Genomic DNA, 14,297 nt, shown 5'->3' on the forward strand with positions numbered 1-14,297 from the left:
TTTGTTACTATTAATAAACTGAAGATACATTATTAACTGAAGTCCATACTTTTTCAGATTTCCTTACTTTTTACCAAATATCATTTTTTCTGTCCCAGAATCCCATCCTACATTACACTTAGTTGTTAAGTCTCCTTAAGCTCATCTTGACAGTGACAGCTTCTCAGATTGCCCTTGTTTTTGATGACTGTCGCACTTTTCAGGAGTACTGATAGGTCTTTGGCAGCATGTCCCTCTACTGGAGTTTGTGAATGGTGAATGGGAAGTGATGGAACGTGGCTGTTATGTCAGATATGAACGTCAGGCAGAGAATGGATCCTGCCCGGTCCACCCAGTGTGCTCCATTCTGGCGACTCCTAACAATTGTCCCTCCCACCCCGGGTGGCGCGGGCCTCCCTCGATCCCCGCAGCGTCGAAGGGGCCTGGGGGGCGAGGAGCGGGGAAGAGGGGGCGGGCGGCGCTGGCACCCAGACTCCTGGGTTCGCTCAGTCATGAGTCCCATCGCACTGGGCGCGCGGCCAGCCCCCAGGGCCGCCTCCTGGGCTCCCGACCCGGCCCCTCTCCCGCTCCGGGGGCGATGAAGTCCCAACCCAGCCGGACGCGGACCCCCGACCCGGAGGGCGCCGGGGAGCGGCGCGCGCCTGCCCTTGGCCAGCTTCTCCGGAGAGGCCGGGTCTGGGTGTGACGCGGCGGGTCGTGTGGAGACGCGAGCCAGAGGAAGAGCCTGGCGGTCCTGCAAGCGAGTTCACCGAGAAGCTGCAGTCAAAGGGAAATCGGCAGACTTCAAGGCTTATGAGCAGAAGCAAGACCGAAAGCCCAAAACCTATTATGCTCTTAACAGCCACTGATGTATTAGAAGAGAGGGAAAATTCTGTGAAAATGCAAAGAGAGGACGGTTCAAAGCATGCCATCAAAGTTCTCCAGTGTCATAAACCTGTGCCTGCAGAGTATCTGAAAAAGCCAAAGCTGAGCTGTTCCCCAACCACGGGAAGCTCCCTAGTTCCTTCCCTTCCCTTCCCTTCCCGATGACGATGACGCCACGTTTTAACTGCAGCAAAGACTCTGGGTTGCCATCTAGCTGTAAGATGCACGGAATCTAGAGGACCTCTAACGCCATGTACAGTCCCATGAGGAGAGGGGCTTCTCATTTTTCCTTGGCACACATACGAATGATGCTTGCAAACTGTCTAAATTTGCCATCCAGAGTTTTCCAACAATTTGCTTGTTTCTCAGATGCTCTGGGGGAAAAAAGCGTAGAATATTTTAATAAGCAAAGCCATGTGGAATTTTTTTTTAAAGATGCTTTTAAGATGCCCCAGTCCTTGACTTTTTGGTTGTCATTTTTTTCCCACAGCATTCAAATTCTTGTCCATTTGACATCAGTCTGTGGTTTATTTCATAAAGATGTCTTCTCAAAGTCAAATCAACTTAGTTATGGATACATTTTCCCCTTAAATTGTTTTCTAAATCACAGCATTCACTTATTCAATAAATCTTTCTGTAGTAGGAATTCGTGAAAAACGATCACTTTGGGTCTTAAAGAAATTTTATATAAATTCTAAAACTTCCTTCATGGGAATGACTCTTTTAATTTATAAATTCCAGATTTGGACCATTTCTATATTGTCCAATGACTGTTTTGACAAAGGATTTTACTTGCTTTTTTCAGGAATTTGTTGACTCATTTGTCTCCATTTTCACAACTGGTATTTTTGTCACTAGCTACCTGATACGGTTATTTACCTTATAACTCAAGAGTAGTTTAACATGAAGTATAACCCTATGAAGTTAGTGGTTTTTAGGAAGGTATTACTAGCATGATACAAAGTAGATACATCTTATCATGAAAACCGTAGTGGTAGAATTGGATTTAGCATGCTCAGATATTGAATCTAACCATCCATAAACCTCTCTTTACACAGTACACTTTAGAACCATATTTTCTTCAATGTAAACTCCTTTTAAAAACATATTATCAGTTTTGACTTCAGTGACACTTTTTCAGTTAAAACTTCCTTATCTACCAATAACCACAAGGTTGGAGTTGAACTTTAAATGTCCAGTGGGTAGTGATTGCATCAAAGTTGAGTAAGATGGCCTTCTTGCTGTTCAGCTGTTCACAGACTTTGTGCTAAGATTGTTAGGGCGCCTTTCTCTGGGAGGGTCCCATGAAGTGACTCCAGTTGACTCAGCCTCTGCCTTAGTAAACAGAATGTATGGAAGAGCAAACAGAGCTTCCCATTTGTGATATCAGCATCCAAGAGCTGCGATATCTTCTTTATGGGCATTTTTTTCTCTGCATGAAATAACGAAATGTGAAAAGTAACAACCACTGCTGATCAAGTGAAATGGACTGTAACCTTAAAGGTTATCTGTTGGAGTGTCCTGACCTCCATTATGTGTTTTGGAGAGACTCGTCTAAGAGATTCAGTTTATTCATCTGTTAGCTTTGTCCGGTTATTGTTGGTTGGTTTTAATGTACCTTGCTACTCACCTGTGTACACACATCTGTTACTCTTTGACCATCACACCATTTGGCTTCACCATTTTCTGGTTGAGAAATTCTTTGTATTTAAAAAATATATTTATTTCCAAATTTAATATAGAAAAAACAGAATGTAGAGACAAGAAGAAAAATAATTACTTAGAATTACCTGACCCTCATGATGATTCCTATTAGCATTTCCAGATGTTTTTTTCTTCGTAGCCCTACACATATAAATATATACATTTAAAAATGGGACTAACATTCCTTGCTCTGTGACTTGTTTTCTCATTTGGGCATATCTCATGATATAGTTTTAGGTCAGTAAATACAGAGGTGCCCATTCATTGTATGGATTTCCATAACCTATTTAATTGATAGAAATTTTGATTGTTTCTATTTTAAATAACCTGACTAGGAACATCTGTCAGTAAGGACTTATTTTTCTGTATTGTGATATTGAAGTTCTTTGAGAATTAGTGAGACTAACAGGGAAAATCATAGCGAGGCATTACATGTCCTCAACCAAACTAGAATAATTTTATTTCCATGGAAGAATGGATTTTAAAATAAAATATAATTGGAAAAATATTTTTAAAGAAAGAGCTTTTTATCTGCAGAATTTTCAAACATATTACAAAGCAACAACTATCAGTACCATAGGTGTCTACACTAACATGAAGGAATACAGAAATCATGTAAGAAATACGTAAGAGTACGTAAATTATACATACATAGGAATTACAAATATATAAGAATTCTAGAAATAGATTCAAACTATTAAAATATTTTCAAAGTAATAGGGAAACGAATTACAACATATTTTGAGATCACTAGATACAATGATGGGAAAGAAATAAAATGGATCCATGTAAGCACATTATTAAAATGTCAGATGTATCCAAAAAAATTAATGTAATTTAATCATATCAAAATAGAAGTCTGAAGAGCATATTTGGCTCAGCTGTAAGGAATGATCAAATGGAAGACATCAAAGACAACAGGAATATTTTAATATATTCTTAGAATACCTTTTAATATGATATAACATATTTTACATAAAATATATTTATGTGATATATAATAAAGTATATATCAAAAGGAAAGCAAGTGAACAAAAAATCTATATCATAACTAGTAAAATTTTTACTATTCAAAATACAGAAAAAAGAACCAAAATGTATTTTTTAAAAGTGGATGAAGTCATTGCCCAGATCATTAATATTGAAAGGGACAAACACACAAATATCATAAATAAATTGCAACATGAAAAAATTCATAGTCTTACTAGTAACTACATAAGTACAAAGTGATCTCGGGGGGAAAAAACAGTAAAATTGCAAACATAACAAATTAGTTGGACTATTCAGAAACAGGTGTATTGTGGTAGCCTAGAAACTTGGTTTTATCTTTCTGGGAAATGAACTGGCACTACTAATGAGATACGTGAAGTAGTTCACCTTGTAATACTCAAACCAGTTCACTTTGGGTTATATACCCCAAGGAAATACTCTGAAAGGAGAGAAGTATACATAAATATTTATAATTGTAAAACATTTGAAGCTACTCAGTTTAAGTAATGAAAATGAAGTAAGAATGATTTCTTTAATTGTTTACATTTTTATGTAGTATCAAAACCCTTAATATACATGATCTCATTTAGTCCTCGATAAGGAAGCCATGACCCAAAGGTCACACAGCTGGGACTGGAAACCAAGAATTCTGTCTGGGCAAGAGTAAGACCTGCACTTTGAGTCAGGAAGCCTGGCTCCATGTCTCGTATCCTCCAGGTGTGGGACGTCAGCCAGGAGTTCTAGGATCTGTAAATGGGTCACAACACACGGTCTCCGCAGCTCCCGGCTCCTGAAGCTGCTGCTTTCTGCAGACGAATCTTTAAGTGCATCTTCAAACTGCGCACCAAGGTCAGGGAGGTTTGGAACACTTTTAATCAACGAGAGAGCAATGGAACCATAGCCCAAGAGTGGGAAGGGCCAAGTTCAAAGGGGGAAAGTCGAGTTGTAATTGAAGAAGTAAAGTGGATTTCTTCGCTCTGTTTGGGAAGTAAGAGGGAATTCAAGTCCACTTACGTGTTCTTTAGTGAAGACATTACACACACGTCAAAAAAAACCTTTGAGCATTGAGAAACTCCTAACCTGGCCTGTGGTTTCCAACTTCCTCATTCCTCCAGCGTCCTCTTTCATAATTCTACTCATGGTGACACATGCTTGGATTTGGCTCTGGGGATGCCCCGCCTCGCCATAAAATCTGAAGTCCTTTCCCCATGTGGCTTCTTTTCTTCTAGTCACGCAAAACCAAGGCTGAGATGATCTGTCATGACCTAGCCTACCCCACCCCATGTTCTAGAATCTCCTTCATACTCCCCTTTCAGCATCACCAATGGGAGTGAGGGGTGGACCTGGCAGAGACACGCACTGCAACTCTAGGCTGTGTGATAAAATCCCGCCTCTAATAGCTCATGAGGCTGACCTGGGGCAAAGGCCATCCTTGTGCTGGTCACTAAGAGTGTGTGACTGAGACAGCCAGCAGTAGAGCAGTAGGTTTGGGGTGGAATGAGGCGGCTTCAAACTTGTCCAGCTCAGAATGGTGTATTACTGGCTGGGCTTTATAATTGGAAAAACAGCATCCTCTTGAATGTGTGTGTGTGAGACTCAGCCGCTACCAAATGCTGTCCTATTCATGGTCTGATTTGAACACGGGCCCCACCTCCCCAGATTCACCTTAGAGAACACTTCTAAATCTGGGTGACTCAGATCTCAAACTACTGTGATGTCTCTAGAGTAGACTGATGCCACCTGGACCACATCGGATCCAATATCTTACCATGTGTCCTGTATATTTTTTTTTACTTTATATATAAAATTATTTTACTTAATCCTTTCCACAACCCTATGAGGAAACTATTCTTAGTCCCATTTTACAGAGGAGGAAATGGAGGATCAATGATGTTAATCACCTGCCCAGGGTCACAGAGCAAGTAGGTTGTGAAGTGGGTTTCAAACCCAGGTCTGCATGACCCCAAAACCCGTACTCATGCTCCATCTGTGAGTGCTGGAGGGGGTCTTTCTGGGCCAGAGACCTGGAAGAAGATAGGGATTTTTGCCAATTTTTTTTTCTTGGGGACCCAGAATAGAAGTATGCCACCAACTTTGTGGTTTCTGGGCCACTTCCTGCTAAGTGACAGTGTTAGAGAGGTGTACTGTGTTTCTACAGACAGGGAGGCAAGCATTTTTCTTTAGCATGTGTTTTATTTTCCAAAGAATCCTTTTTCTGACAGTCACTTTCTTTCCAAAGCCTAGAACACCGTATGCACTACAGACGGGAGTAAAGTTTTCAGCAAGGAAAAGGAAAGCGTTCAGCTGCTCCACCCCTTTGCAGTTCAAATAGCCTTCAGAACATCTGCTTCTATTTTATTTGTTTGCCTTTTGGAGAAAAATCAAGGGTAAATTTGAGATAAATAGGAAGCAAAATATCTTCCTGAAACAAAAAAAAACTTCCCAGTACCTGGCCATCTGAAAAGATTTTGTTTGTTTGTTTAAAATGTTTCTGGAGTGATAGAAAATCTGAACACTCATGATTAAGATGCAGTTAATAAAAACCAAAAGTTCAGAGATTAACTATTATATACTGTTTTAGGGTAGTTCCTTCCGGTGGGTCCTGATGTTTTTGGAAACCAAGCACTTGTTGGGGAGGCAATTAACAAGATGATAAGAAAGTTTCTGCGGAAGACTAACAAAGCCTGGAGTTTATTCTGGATCTCAGCCTGTAGGGAGAAGAGCAGCCAGAAGAGAGGGGAAAAACCATCTCTGTGGACAAATTAAGTCCTGGTGGGCATTCATGTGCACGGGTGGGCAGCAGCCGCTGAAGTCAAATCTGCTGTGATGGGATCAGAGCCCTTTTCCACAAATGCAGCAGGGCTGAACAATTTCATTCCACCATCTGAATCTTATTAGGTAGTTTCTTGTTTGCCTACTTTTTAAAAAAAAATGGCTCTATTTTTGCATGGGTAAAGTTTACATATGATGAAATCCCCATCTTAAGTGTATATTCTATAAGTTCCAAATGCGAACACCTGTGTACTTCAAACCCTTACTAAGATGCATAGCATTGCCATCACCCGGAGGCAACTGCTGTTCTGACTTGGTAAATTAGTTTTCCCTGTTGGGGGACTTCATATGGAATCATATGTAGCTTTTCTGTGTACGACTTCTCTGACTCAGCAAAATGTTTGCATTTATTATCATCTGTGTTGCATATATCAGTTGTCCATTCCTTTTTATTACTGATTAATGTTCCATTACATAAGTATTCTACAATTTGGGGGGTTTGTTTTGTCTCTGTTGTTTTTATTGTCTACTTTCTTATTGATAGACCTTGGTTATTTCCAGTTTTTGCCCAAAAAAGTTGCTAATAATCTTGTACAAATCTTTTTGTGGATCTGAGTATTCATTTCTCCATGAATGCAATTGCTGAGTCATAAGAGAGGTAAATATTTAGTTTTGTAAGAAACTGCTAGGTTTTTTTTGTTTTCTGGGATGGTTGGATCACTTTACACCTCCACTGTCGACACATGAGAGCACATCCTTGCTGACGTTAGCTGTTATCAGTAGCATCTCGTTTTTTGGTTTTAAATTGCATTTCTCTCATGACTAATGACATTGAGCACTTCTTCATGTGCTTATGGGCCATTTGTGTGTCTTCCTTTGTGAAGCGACTGTTCAAATCTTCTGCCCCTTTAAAAAAAAATTGGGTTGTTTCTTTATTGTGGAATTGCAGCCGTTCTTTATGTATTTTCACATTGGAGGATGGAGGGAATGCAAAGTGCCCACTGAGCTGGGGTAGCATCTTGAGACTGAAAAGACCAGGCAGGTAGCTCCATATGACGATGGATCAGTATATGATAGGATAACTTACAGGGTGGGATCGGAATCGGGCCAACAACGATCCAGAAGCAAACGCAGCTGCACTCCATACCACTGAGGGACTCTTGGGACAATTTTACAGTTAGCCTAGTGTAAAGGAGTAGGTGCTTGGAAACAGGACATGCATTTCTAACTTGAAATTTATCGATGCGTAACTGGTTTCGTGGGCGTCAGGAGTATGTCAGCAAAGGTTTTCATCATTGTTTAAGGACTAACAGTGCATAGAGGTCACCTTGTCCTAATGATTATTAAACAACATCTATTAACTACAAAGCTCTTGATGACACAGAAGTGAGCCACTGCACAGTACAGTCCTGGGTAGGGTAGCGGAAGGACAGGAGAGGCTGTGAGGGTCCAAGATGCTGTCAGTTATGCTAACAGCCATGCACTTTGGTACTGAGCTATGTGTATGAGACCCACTCTCTCTTCTGGGAGTGGGGCCCAGTTACTTGACCTTTTTGTCTGTATATACCCCCAAAATGATGCCAGAGATTCTGCCTCGTTTAGTGCTATGTTCCCAGTGCCCAGGATGGCCCTTGGCACTTAGTACGAGCTCATTTACATGAAAATTTACTGAAAGAGTCGTGAATGAACAGATGAACTGACTTTTGGGCCTGCTATTCAGATACAGGGTTCTCAAATTTAATGGCTGCGATTAACAAGGAAATAGAGAGAAATGAAATTTTAATGTTATCCTTGAGCTATAAAGTATACTTAGCACAGAAGACTCCAGACACCTTCAGGGGATTTGTTCACCCAGGGAAATACTGCTAGACTAGCTCATGGACTAGCGTCATTTGTCCCCATGTATGGACCTTTTCGTGCAAGCTGCCGCTGGCTGTATAGTTTGCTGCATTCTGTGACTACGTCCTGACCCCCTTTCAAGTCTTGGGTTCCGACCAAGTTTACCTGATGGATAATCAGAGCCTCTAGCCTTGGAGAGTTTTATGTAACTTCACCCATCTGATCCCAGCTTTCAAAACCTTCCTCTTGGCTGCCTCTGACACTGATAATGCCGGTCCCTGCCAACTGGCTCCTTTGCTGGGCTCTGTGTCTTAGTCTCAGGCTCACCCCCAATGCCTTTCTGAACCCCCAAGGGCCAGCAGGGGGCTCCTTCCTCCTTGATCTGGAAGCCAGTTTCCTTGGTCCTAATCCAGCTGGCTCCCTCCTCTCCCACTGGAGCCACACACTGAATAATCGTCGTCAGCGTCCACATTCGTAGAGAACTCGGCCATCTACAGCGCCTGTTCACATCCATTATCTCATATGAGCCTGCAAACAGTCCTATTTATATTCCCCTTTCATTTTTCCCCCCAAAGGAAAGGCATCAAGAGGTGATTTAATTTGTTCCAGAATCTAAAAGTTGTCCTCCTGTGACCCAGAGTTTTCTAAGACTCTCTGGGTCTTGCTCAAAGCATATTAGTGCTTTCTCAGCTCTGGTGTGTGTATTTTTGTGATGTTTAAAAGACTTCATGACCTCCCCCCACCACAAAAAAAAGAGAATTTAAAAGACTTCGTAGATTTTCACAGCAACTTGGATTACATCTGTCATTAGAAATTTGATTACCAAGCCAAAGACATGGGTAGTTCCCAACCTTTTAATTTAACCAGCAGTATAGGTTTCCCCTGCCCCACGCCAACTTGGATCACATGTTACTTTAAAAAAATGTCCCCCACAAACTATTTATTGACTCATTTTACCTTTTTTATTCGTCAGATAATGTACCTTCCAATCAGAGTTTAGGCTCAGGATCAGATAATCCATGCCCTCACAGGGCTGATTTTATTACAGCCAAAATAAAGACATTCGAGATCTGAATCAGCTTCCAAGACTAAGTGGATGCATTTCCATTCCTGCAGGGCTTTCTGAAAGATTATAAAGTTCATACACTGACCCTAGGGAAAGCGGACACAGAGTTTAGTGCTTGTGAAAAGGGACTAAACTCTTAAGTCCCCGGGGTCTGATGTCTTGCGGGAGCAGGAGGGAAATGACCAACGTTCACCCTTCATTCTGGGATTTGAGCTTCTCCCGGGATCTTTAGAGAGTGGGGCCCAGCCAGCCTCACCGTAGTGATCCCTCAGTGGCGCAGGTTTTGGGGTTGTTTTCACTTCATGCCTGTAGGACTTGGGGAGGACATGCATTTATAGAAACAAAGACATTGCCTCATTGTGACCTAAAGGTGCACATTTAAAATGTCACCAAACCAGACCTTTTACATCATATCAGTAATTGTCTCATTCAAATGATACTTTCCAACCGGCACGATGGGTATTCTAAAGGCAGTGTGTAAGTTAGTGGAATTAATTAATGGTTAGTCTGTATGCCAATTATAAAAGAGGAGTTTCAATTAGGGAAGACTATTAATGTAATCTGTTCTTTTATTATATTTTTACATAGTAGATTTATTATTATTTTTGAGGATATTTATAATTTATTTTTTTCTAATATATTTTTATTGAAGTATAGTCAGTTTACAATGTTCTGTCAATTTCTGGTGTACAGCACAATGCTTCAGTCATATAGGAACATACATACATTCGTTTTCATATTTTTCACTGTGAGTTACAAGATACTAAATATAGTTCCCTGTGCTATACACTATGAACTTGCTGTTTATCTATTTTATATATAGTAGCTAGTATCTTCAGATTTATTATTTTATTGCTCACACATTGTGCTTGCTCTGGTTTTGTAGGGGAACCAGCAGAAATCCACCAATGTTGTCTATCAGGCCCACCACGTGAGCAGGAACAAGCGAGGGCAGGTGGTAGGAACCAGGGGCGGATTCCGAGGGTGCACCGTGTGGCTCACAGGTATGTTTTGTCGACATATTTTTTTTTAATTGAAAATTGATGGTGACACACAATTTTAAGGAGATTACTGTAACAGATGACACATACTGAGTGCTTAACATTAGCAGGGGAAGAGCTGTGGTAGAAAGCTTGGGTGTTTCCCAAGTCCTACCTCTACCCATCAGTGAGAGGTAGGACTTACATCAAGTCACAGAATGTCTCCAGTTCTCCGTTTTCACTTCTTTGGCAGGAAAGGTTGGGCCAAGTTGATTAGGACATTCCCTTCTGGCTCTAAGGGGCACCATCACTGTCAATTTCATGCCTAAACACACTCACTGGCAGGTATGAATGGGGCTCTCCGAATTTGACATCAAGCATTTGGCTGTCCGTGAGAGATATTCTTTATTGTTTTCTGAGATTTTAACACTCTAGGGGGGGCTATTTCACTTATTTATACAAAAATTAAAATCTATGCAAGACGAAAAAAACTAGTGATTTCTGTGTAGCTGAGGACTATCCCTTGTATAGAAAAATAACTCACTCCCACTGAGATGACCAAATGAATGTCCCTTTTTGTTGCGTTTTATAGCCCCAGAATGTCAAAGTTAAGGGTTAGTGACAGAACTGGAATTAGACATAACCTGGACTCAACAGGAAAAAAACAAGTTCATTTTGTAGACATAGTATTTCAAGTGGGGATGAGCCCAGATGCCAAGATATGTTTATCCAGGTTATGAAATCAACTTCTGTGTTCCTGTCTGCTCCCAAATGCTGATTTATTCTAACCTGGAGATAACTGTAAAGAGCACGACAAGCAGGGACCTGCTTGCATCTTTTCTTTCTGTTCTGGGCCTTTCCTGTTCCTGTCTGCAGGAGCCTCTTCTCATTCAAGCCATTTCCTAGTGCCTGTGGCACTTGCCTTTGTTCTCCTGATTTTATTCATCTCTGGAACAGCAACCCTTCCCAGCTTCCAGGGTGAGGCTGGACAGGGGGCAAGGAGCCTGCTGTATCCCAAAAGGCAGGATTCTTGGGTCACACTTCCTGAACCGTCTCCCCCAGCGCCCTCGGAGAGACACACTGTGCAGCAGTGAATAAAACAGCTGCGCTCCAGACGTCTCCCTCTTGCTATGTGTTTGCCTTCATGGGATGTTTTGCCTTCATGTGTTTGTCCAAATTTTGAATTGGGACATACAGAATCCCTTTTGCCAAATGTGAAACACCCCTGAAAAGAAGAAGAAGAAGAAAAAAAGAACTGGTAGAAGAGGAAAAAAAAGTCTCAAGGGTATACTTCCCCTGTCTTGCCCTCGAAAATCATCTTGTCCTACTTTATTTTTCATTCTCATATTAGAGAGGTTGGATATTGACCAGGGAGACTGGAAGAAACCGCACACTTCAAACCCGGAGACTTGAATTTGAGTCCCAGCTCCACCTGCATTAGCTGTGTGACTTTGGACAAGCCAAGCAACCTCTCTAAGTCTCAGTTTCCTTATCTGTAAAATGAGAATAAGGACAGTCCCTGCCTCATAGAGGTGTAGGTAGAACTAAATGAAATGAAGCACTTAGCACAGGGCCTGGCCCCTAGTAAAACTCTCAGTGGATGTAATTGGTGTTACCCCAATGTATTAAAATAAATATGTCAATGGCCTGGTTTAATATAGTTACTGTGATTTAGCGTTTAGTTTCATGAGAACTGAAGCAAAATAGAAGGAAGTTTCTATTATTTCTCTTGTTTTCTGACATAAGAGACCGTACCAGAGATTCAGGAGTTCCATTTCTCCTGCCTCACAGCTGGACGTACATTTTAAGAGGCATTTGTCACACTAGTCTTTATTCAAATGAAATTGAGTTACATAATAATGTAATAGACAGAGTCTTCAAGATTTACAAAGATTGCCAACACGGTCTTTGTGGAACCACTTTTTCTAATGATACTCTGCCAAAGCCAAGGGCATGACTTTAAAACACAACTGAAAATATGGAAATGACTTGTTTACCTATCAGAGATCACCTTTCTTTTCAAGTCTCGTCTCAGTCCTGCAGCCCTGCTTTCTCTTACTTCTTTTGTCTGTTTCCTCTTTACTCCTGCTGTTTTCTCTGTATTGACAACTTTCTGACTTCCTTTTCTGCCTGCTGCTCAATCCAACTTTTCCTCTTCCACCCTGGGTGCCGTCTGACTGTGGCTTGGCACCATGGAATATGCTTCAGGTTCAGAGATCTTTCGGACAACTGAATTTTAACGGTGCTGCTTTTCCAGGGCAGTTCAGGTTTTACTGTCTTAAGTAATTTTGGCATGTAGCATTTCTTTCCCTTCCTCCTTACGTTCTTCCTCATATAGAAATTATAAAGTGTGTTCCCAATCATTGTGCTTTGAAACTATGGTAAAAGGCATGTGGTAACTCTGCTCTCATATAAAGACTCCAAACATCTAAGAGCATATGGCAGCTCTAACTACGTCTGCAGCCCAGCTGAGGAGGGTCCCCTGTCTTCATGTTTTGAGAGTCATTTTGGAAAAACCTTGAAGGCAAAAGGACAGTATGTGGGCTTTGTTGCCAGATGGTTGTTTGGCAGCATCTGCAAGGAAGGTGGACTCCAAGGGCTGGCTGTCCCCTCCACTCTGGCTGATGGCTGTCACAAGGGGGTATGAGAACATTGTCACAGGTCTTCTGATTTTTTTCAAGAGAAGCCAAAATCTGGATTTGTTTGCACAACTTTCTAATCTTTAAAGCACTCTGCAGATAAAACTGGACACACCAAGGACCATGCGTATCCCTTCCAAGGTCTCTCTATTGGATGGACCCCTTTTGCTTTGAAAGTCTATAATCCTAATAAGGGACAAATAGTTTTTTCAAGGTTTGAAAGAAGTAGAAGTAATTGACTTGTAAGTAAACTATGCTTTTTCTAGATACAAATGATTTGGATTTGGAGTCAATCAAATGATTGTAATGACACTTGAATTAGGTAAAAATTAGGATCAGTTCACAATTAGGATCAGGGCACACTTTATCACCTTCAACAATCAGAGACAATGCCAGTCTTGTCTTGCCTGTTCTGAACAGGTCTCTCTGGTGCTGGAAAAACAACGATCAGTTTTGCTCTGGAAGAGTATCTCGTCTCCCACGCCATCCCTTGCTACTCCCTCGATGGGGACAACATCCGTCACGGCCTCAACAAAAACCTTGGATTCTCTCCCTGGGACAGAGAGGAAAACATCCGCCGGATTGCCGAGGTGGCCAAGCTGTTCGCCGACGCTGGTCTGGTCTGCATCACCAGCTTCATTTCTCCTTTCACAAAGGTGAAGTGATTTGGCAACACACAGCGCTGGGGCTCCCACTGCGGGATAAGGAGCCGGTGGGGGGTTTGCAGGGGAAGAAGGATGTCATACGTTCTGTTTGCACCACAGTCTCCCCAATTTCTCACTCTCTCATTCATTTCCTCTTTAATATTGAATTATATAAAGAGTGTCCCTTCATTTCCAGATGCCAGGGCACCTGACTTAAACCCTTCCACTCTCACAGTTGTAAGGTACACTTGGCCAGAGTTGAAAGGAAAGAAAAGTTAAACAGGGAAAACTCTAAAGCTCGGTTAATTTTATTTCTCCAAAAAGTCTGAGGGCTTTAGCTTGCGAAAGAAAACAGCAGTTCCCTGCCAGTGCACCAGGCAATGAGTGTTTAATATTGAAATCACCGAGGTGGCATGTCACTCTTGTTTTAAAACAGTAAAATTTTCTGAGCCACAAATAAGACACTGTGTGCTTTGAACATATCCTGAGGACGAAATGTTCTTGTTTCGTCAGCTGTCTGCCCTGACTTTCAGTTGAGATTCTTTTCCGTGGGTTTTGTTTGTTTGTTTGTTTAAAGACCCTGGGAGAGCTGTTTACTAGAGTGAAATTTCTGGACTTTCTCTAAAGGGCTAGTTTCCTGCCACCTCTGCAGAGCACAAAGCCCGTGTTATCTTAAGGCTGTGGAAGGCCAGCGCACACAATGATTTGTCTGCTTGTTTGTTTGTTTGTTTTATTTTTAAACTGAAGTATAATCAGTTACAATGTGTCAGTTTCTGGTGCACAGCATAATGTCCCTGTC

At 41.5% G+C, this 14,297-nt stretch overlaps 1 protein-coding gene and 1 long non-coding RNA gene across 2 annotated transcripts in view; one reads left to right on the top strand and one right to left on the bottom strand.

The window, feature by feature from the left end:
- PAPSS2 (3'-phosphoadenosine 5'-phosphosulfate synthase 2) overlaps positions 1-14,297 on the top strand; it is a 74,733-nt gene that overhangs the window by 34,157 nt on the left and 26,279 nt on the right. Inside the window, exons 2-3 of the mRNA XM_072971547.1 lie at positions 10,122-10,239; positions 13,275-13,510. Of these exons, the coding sequence (XP_072827648.1) occupies positions 10,122-10,239; positions 13,275-13,510 (354 nt within the window). The remainder of the gene's footprint in view (positions 1-10,121; positions 10,240-13,274; positions 13,511-14,297) is intronic.
- LOC140699811 (uncharacterized) lies at positions 4,072-4,749 on the bottom strand. Its single transcript, XR_012078056.1, has 2 exons — positions 4,639-4,749; positions 4,072-4,535 (listed from the first exon to the last, which is right to left on the bottom strand). It is a non-coding gene; the product is annotated as an uncharacterized lncRNA (long non-coding RNA).

This window comes from Vicugna pacos, chromosome 11 (genome assembly GCF_048564905.1).
Source record: "Vicugna pacos chromosome 11, VicPac4, whole genome shotgun sequence".
Taxonomy (NCBI): Eukaryota; Metazoa; Chordata; class Mammalia; order Artiodactyla; family Camelidae; genus Vicugna; species Vicugna pacos.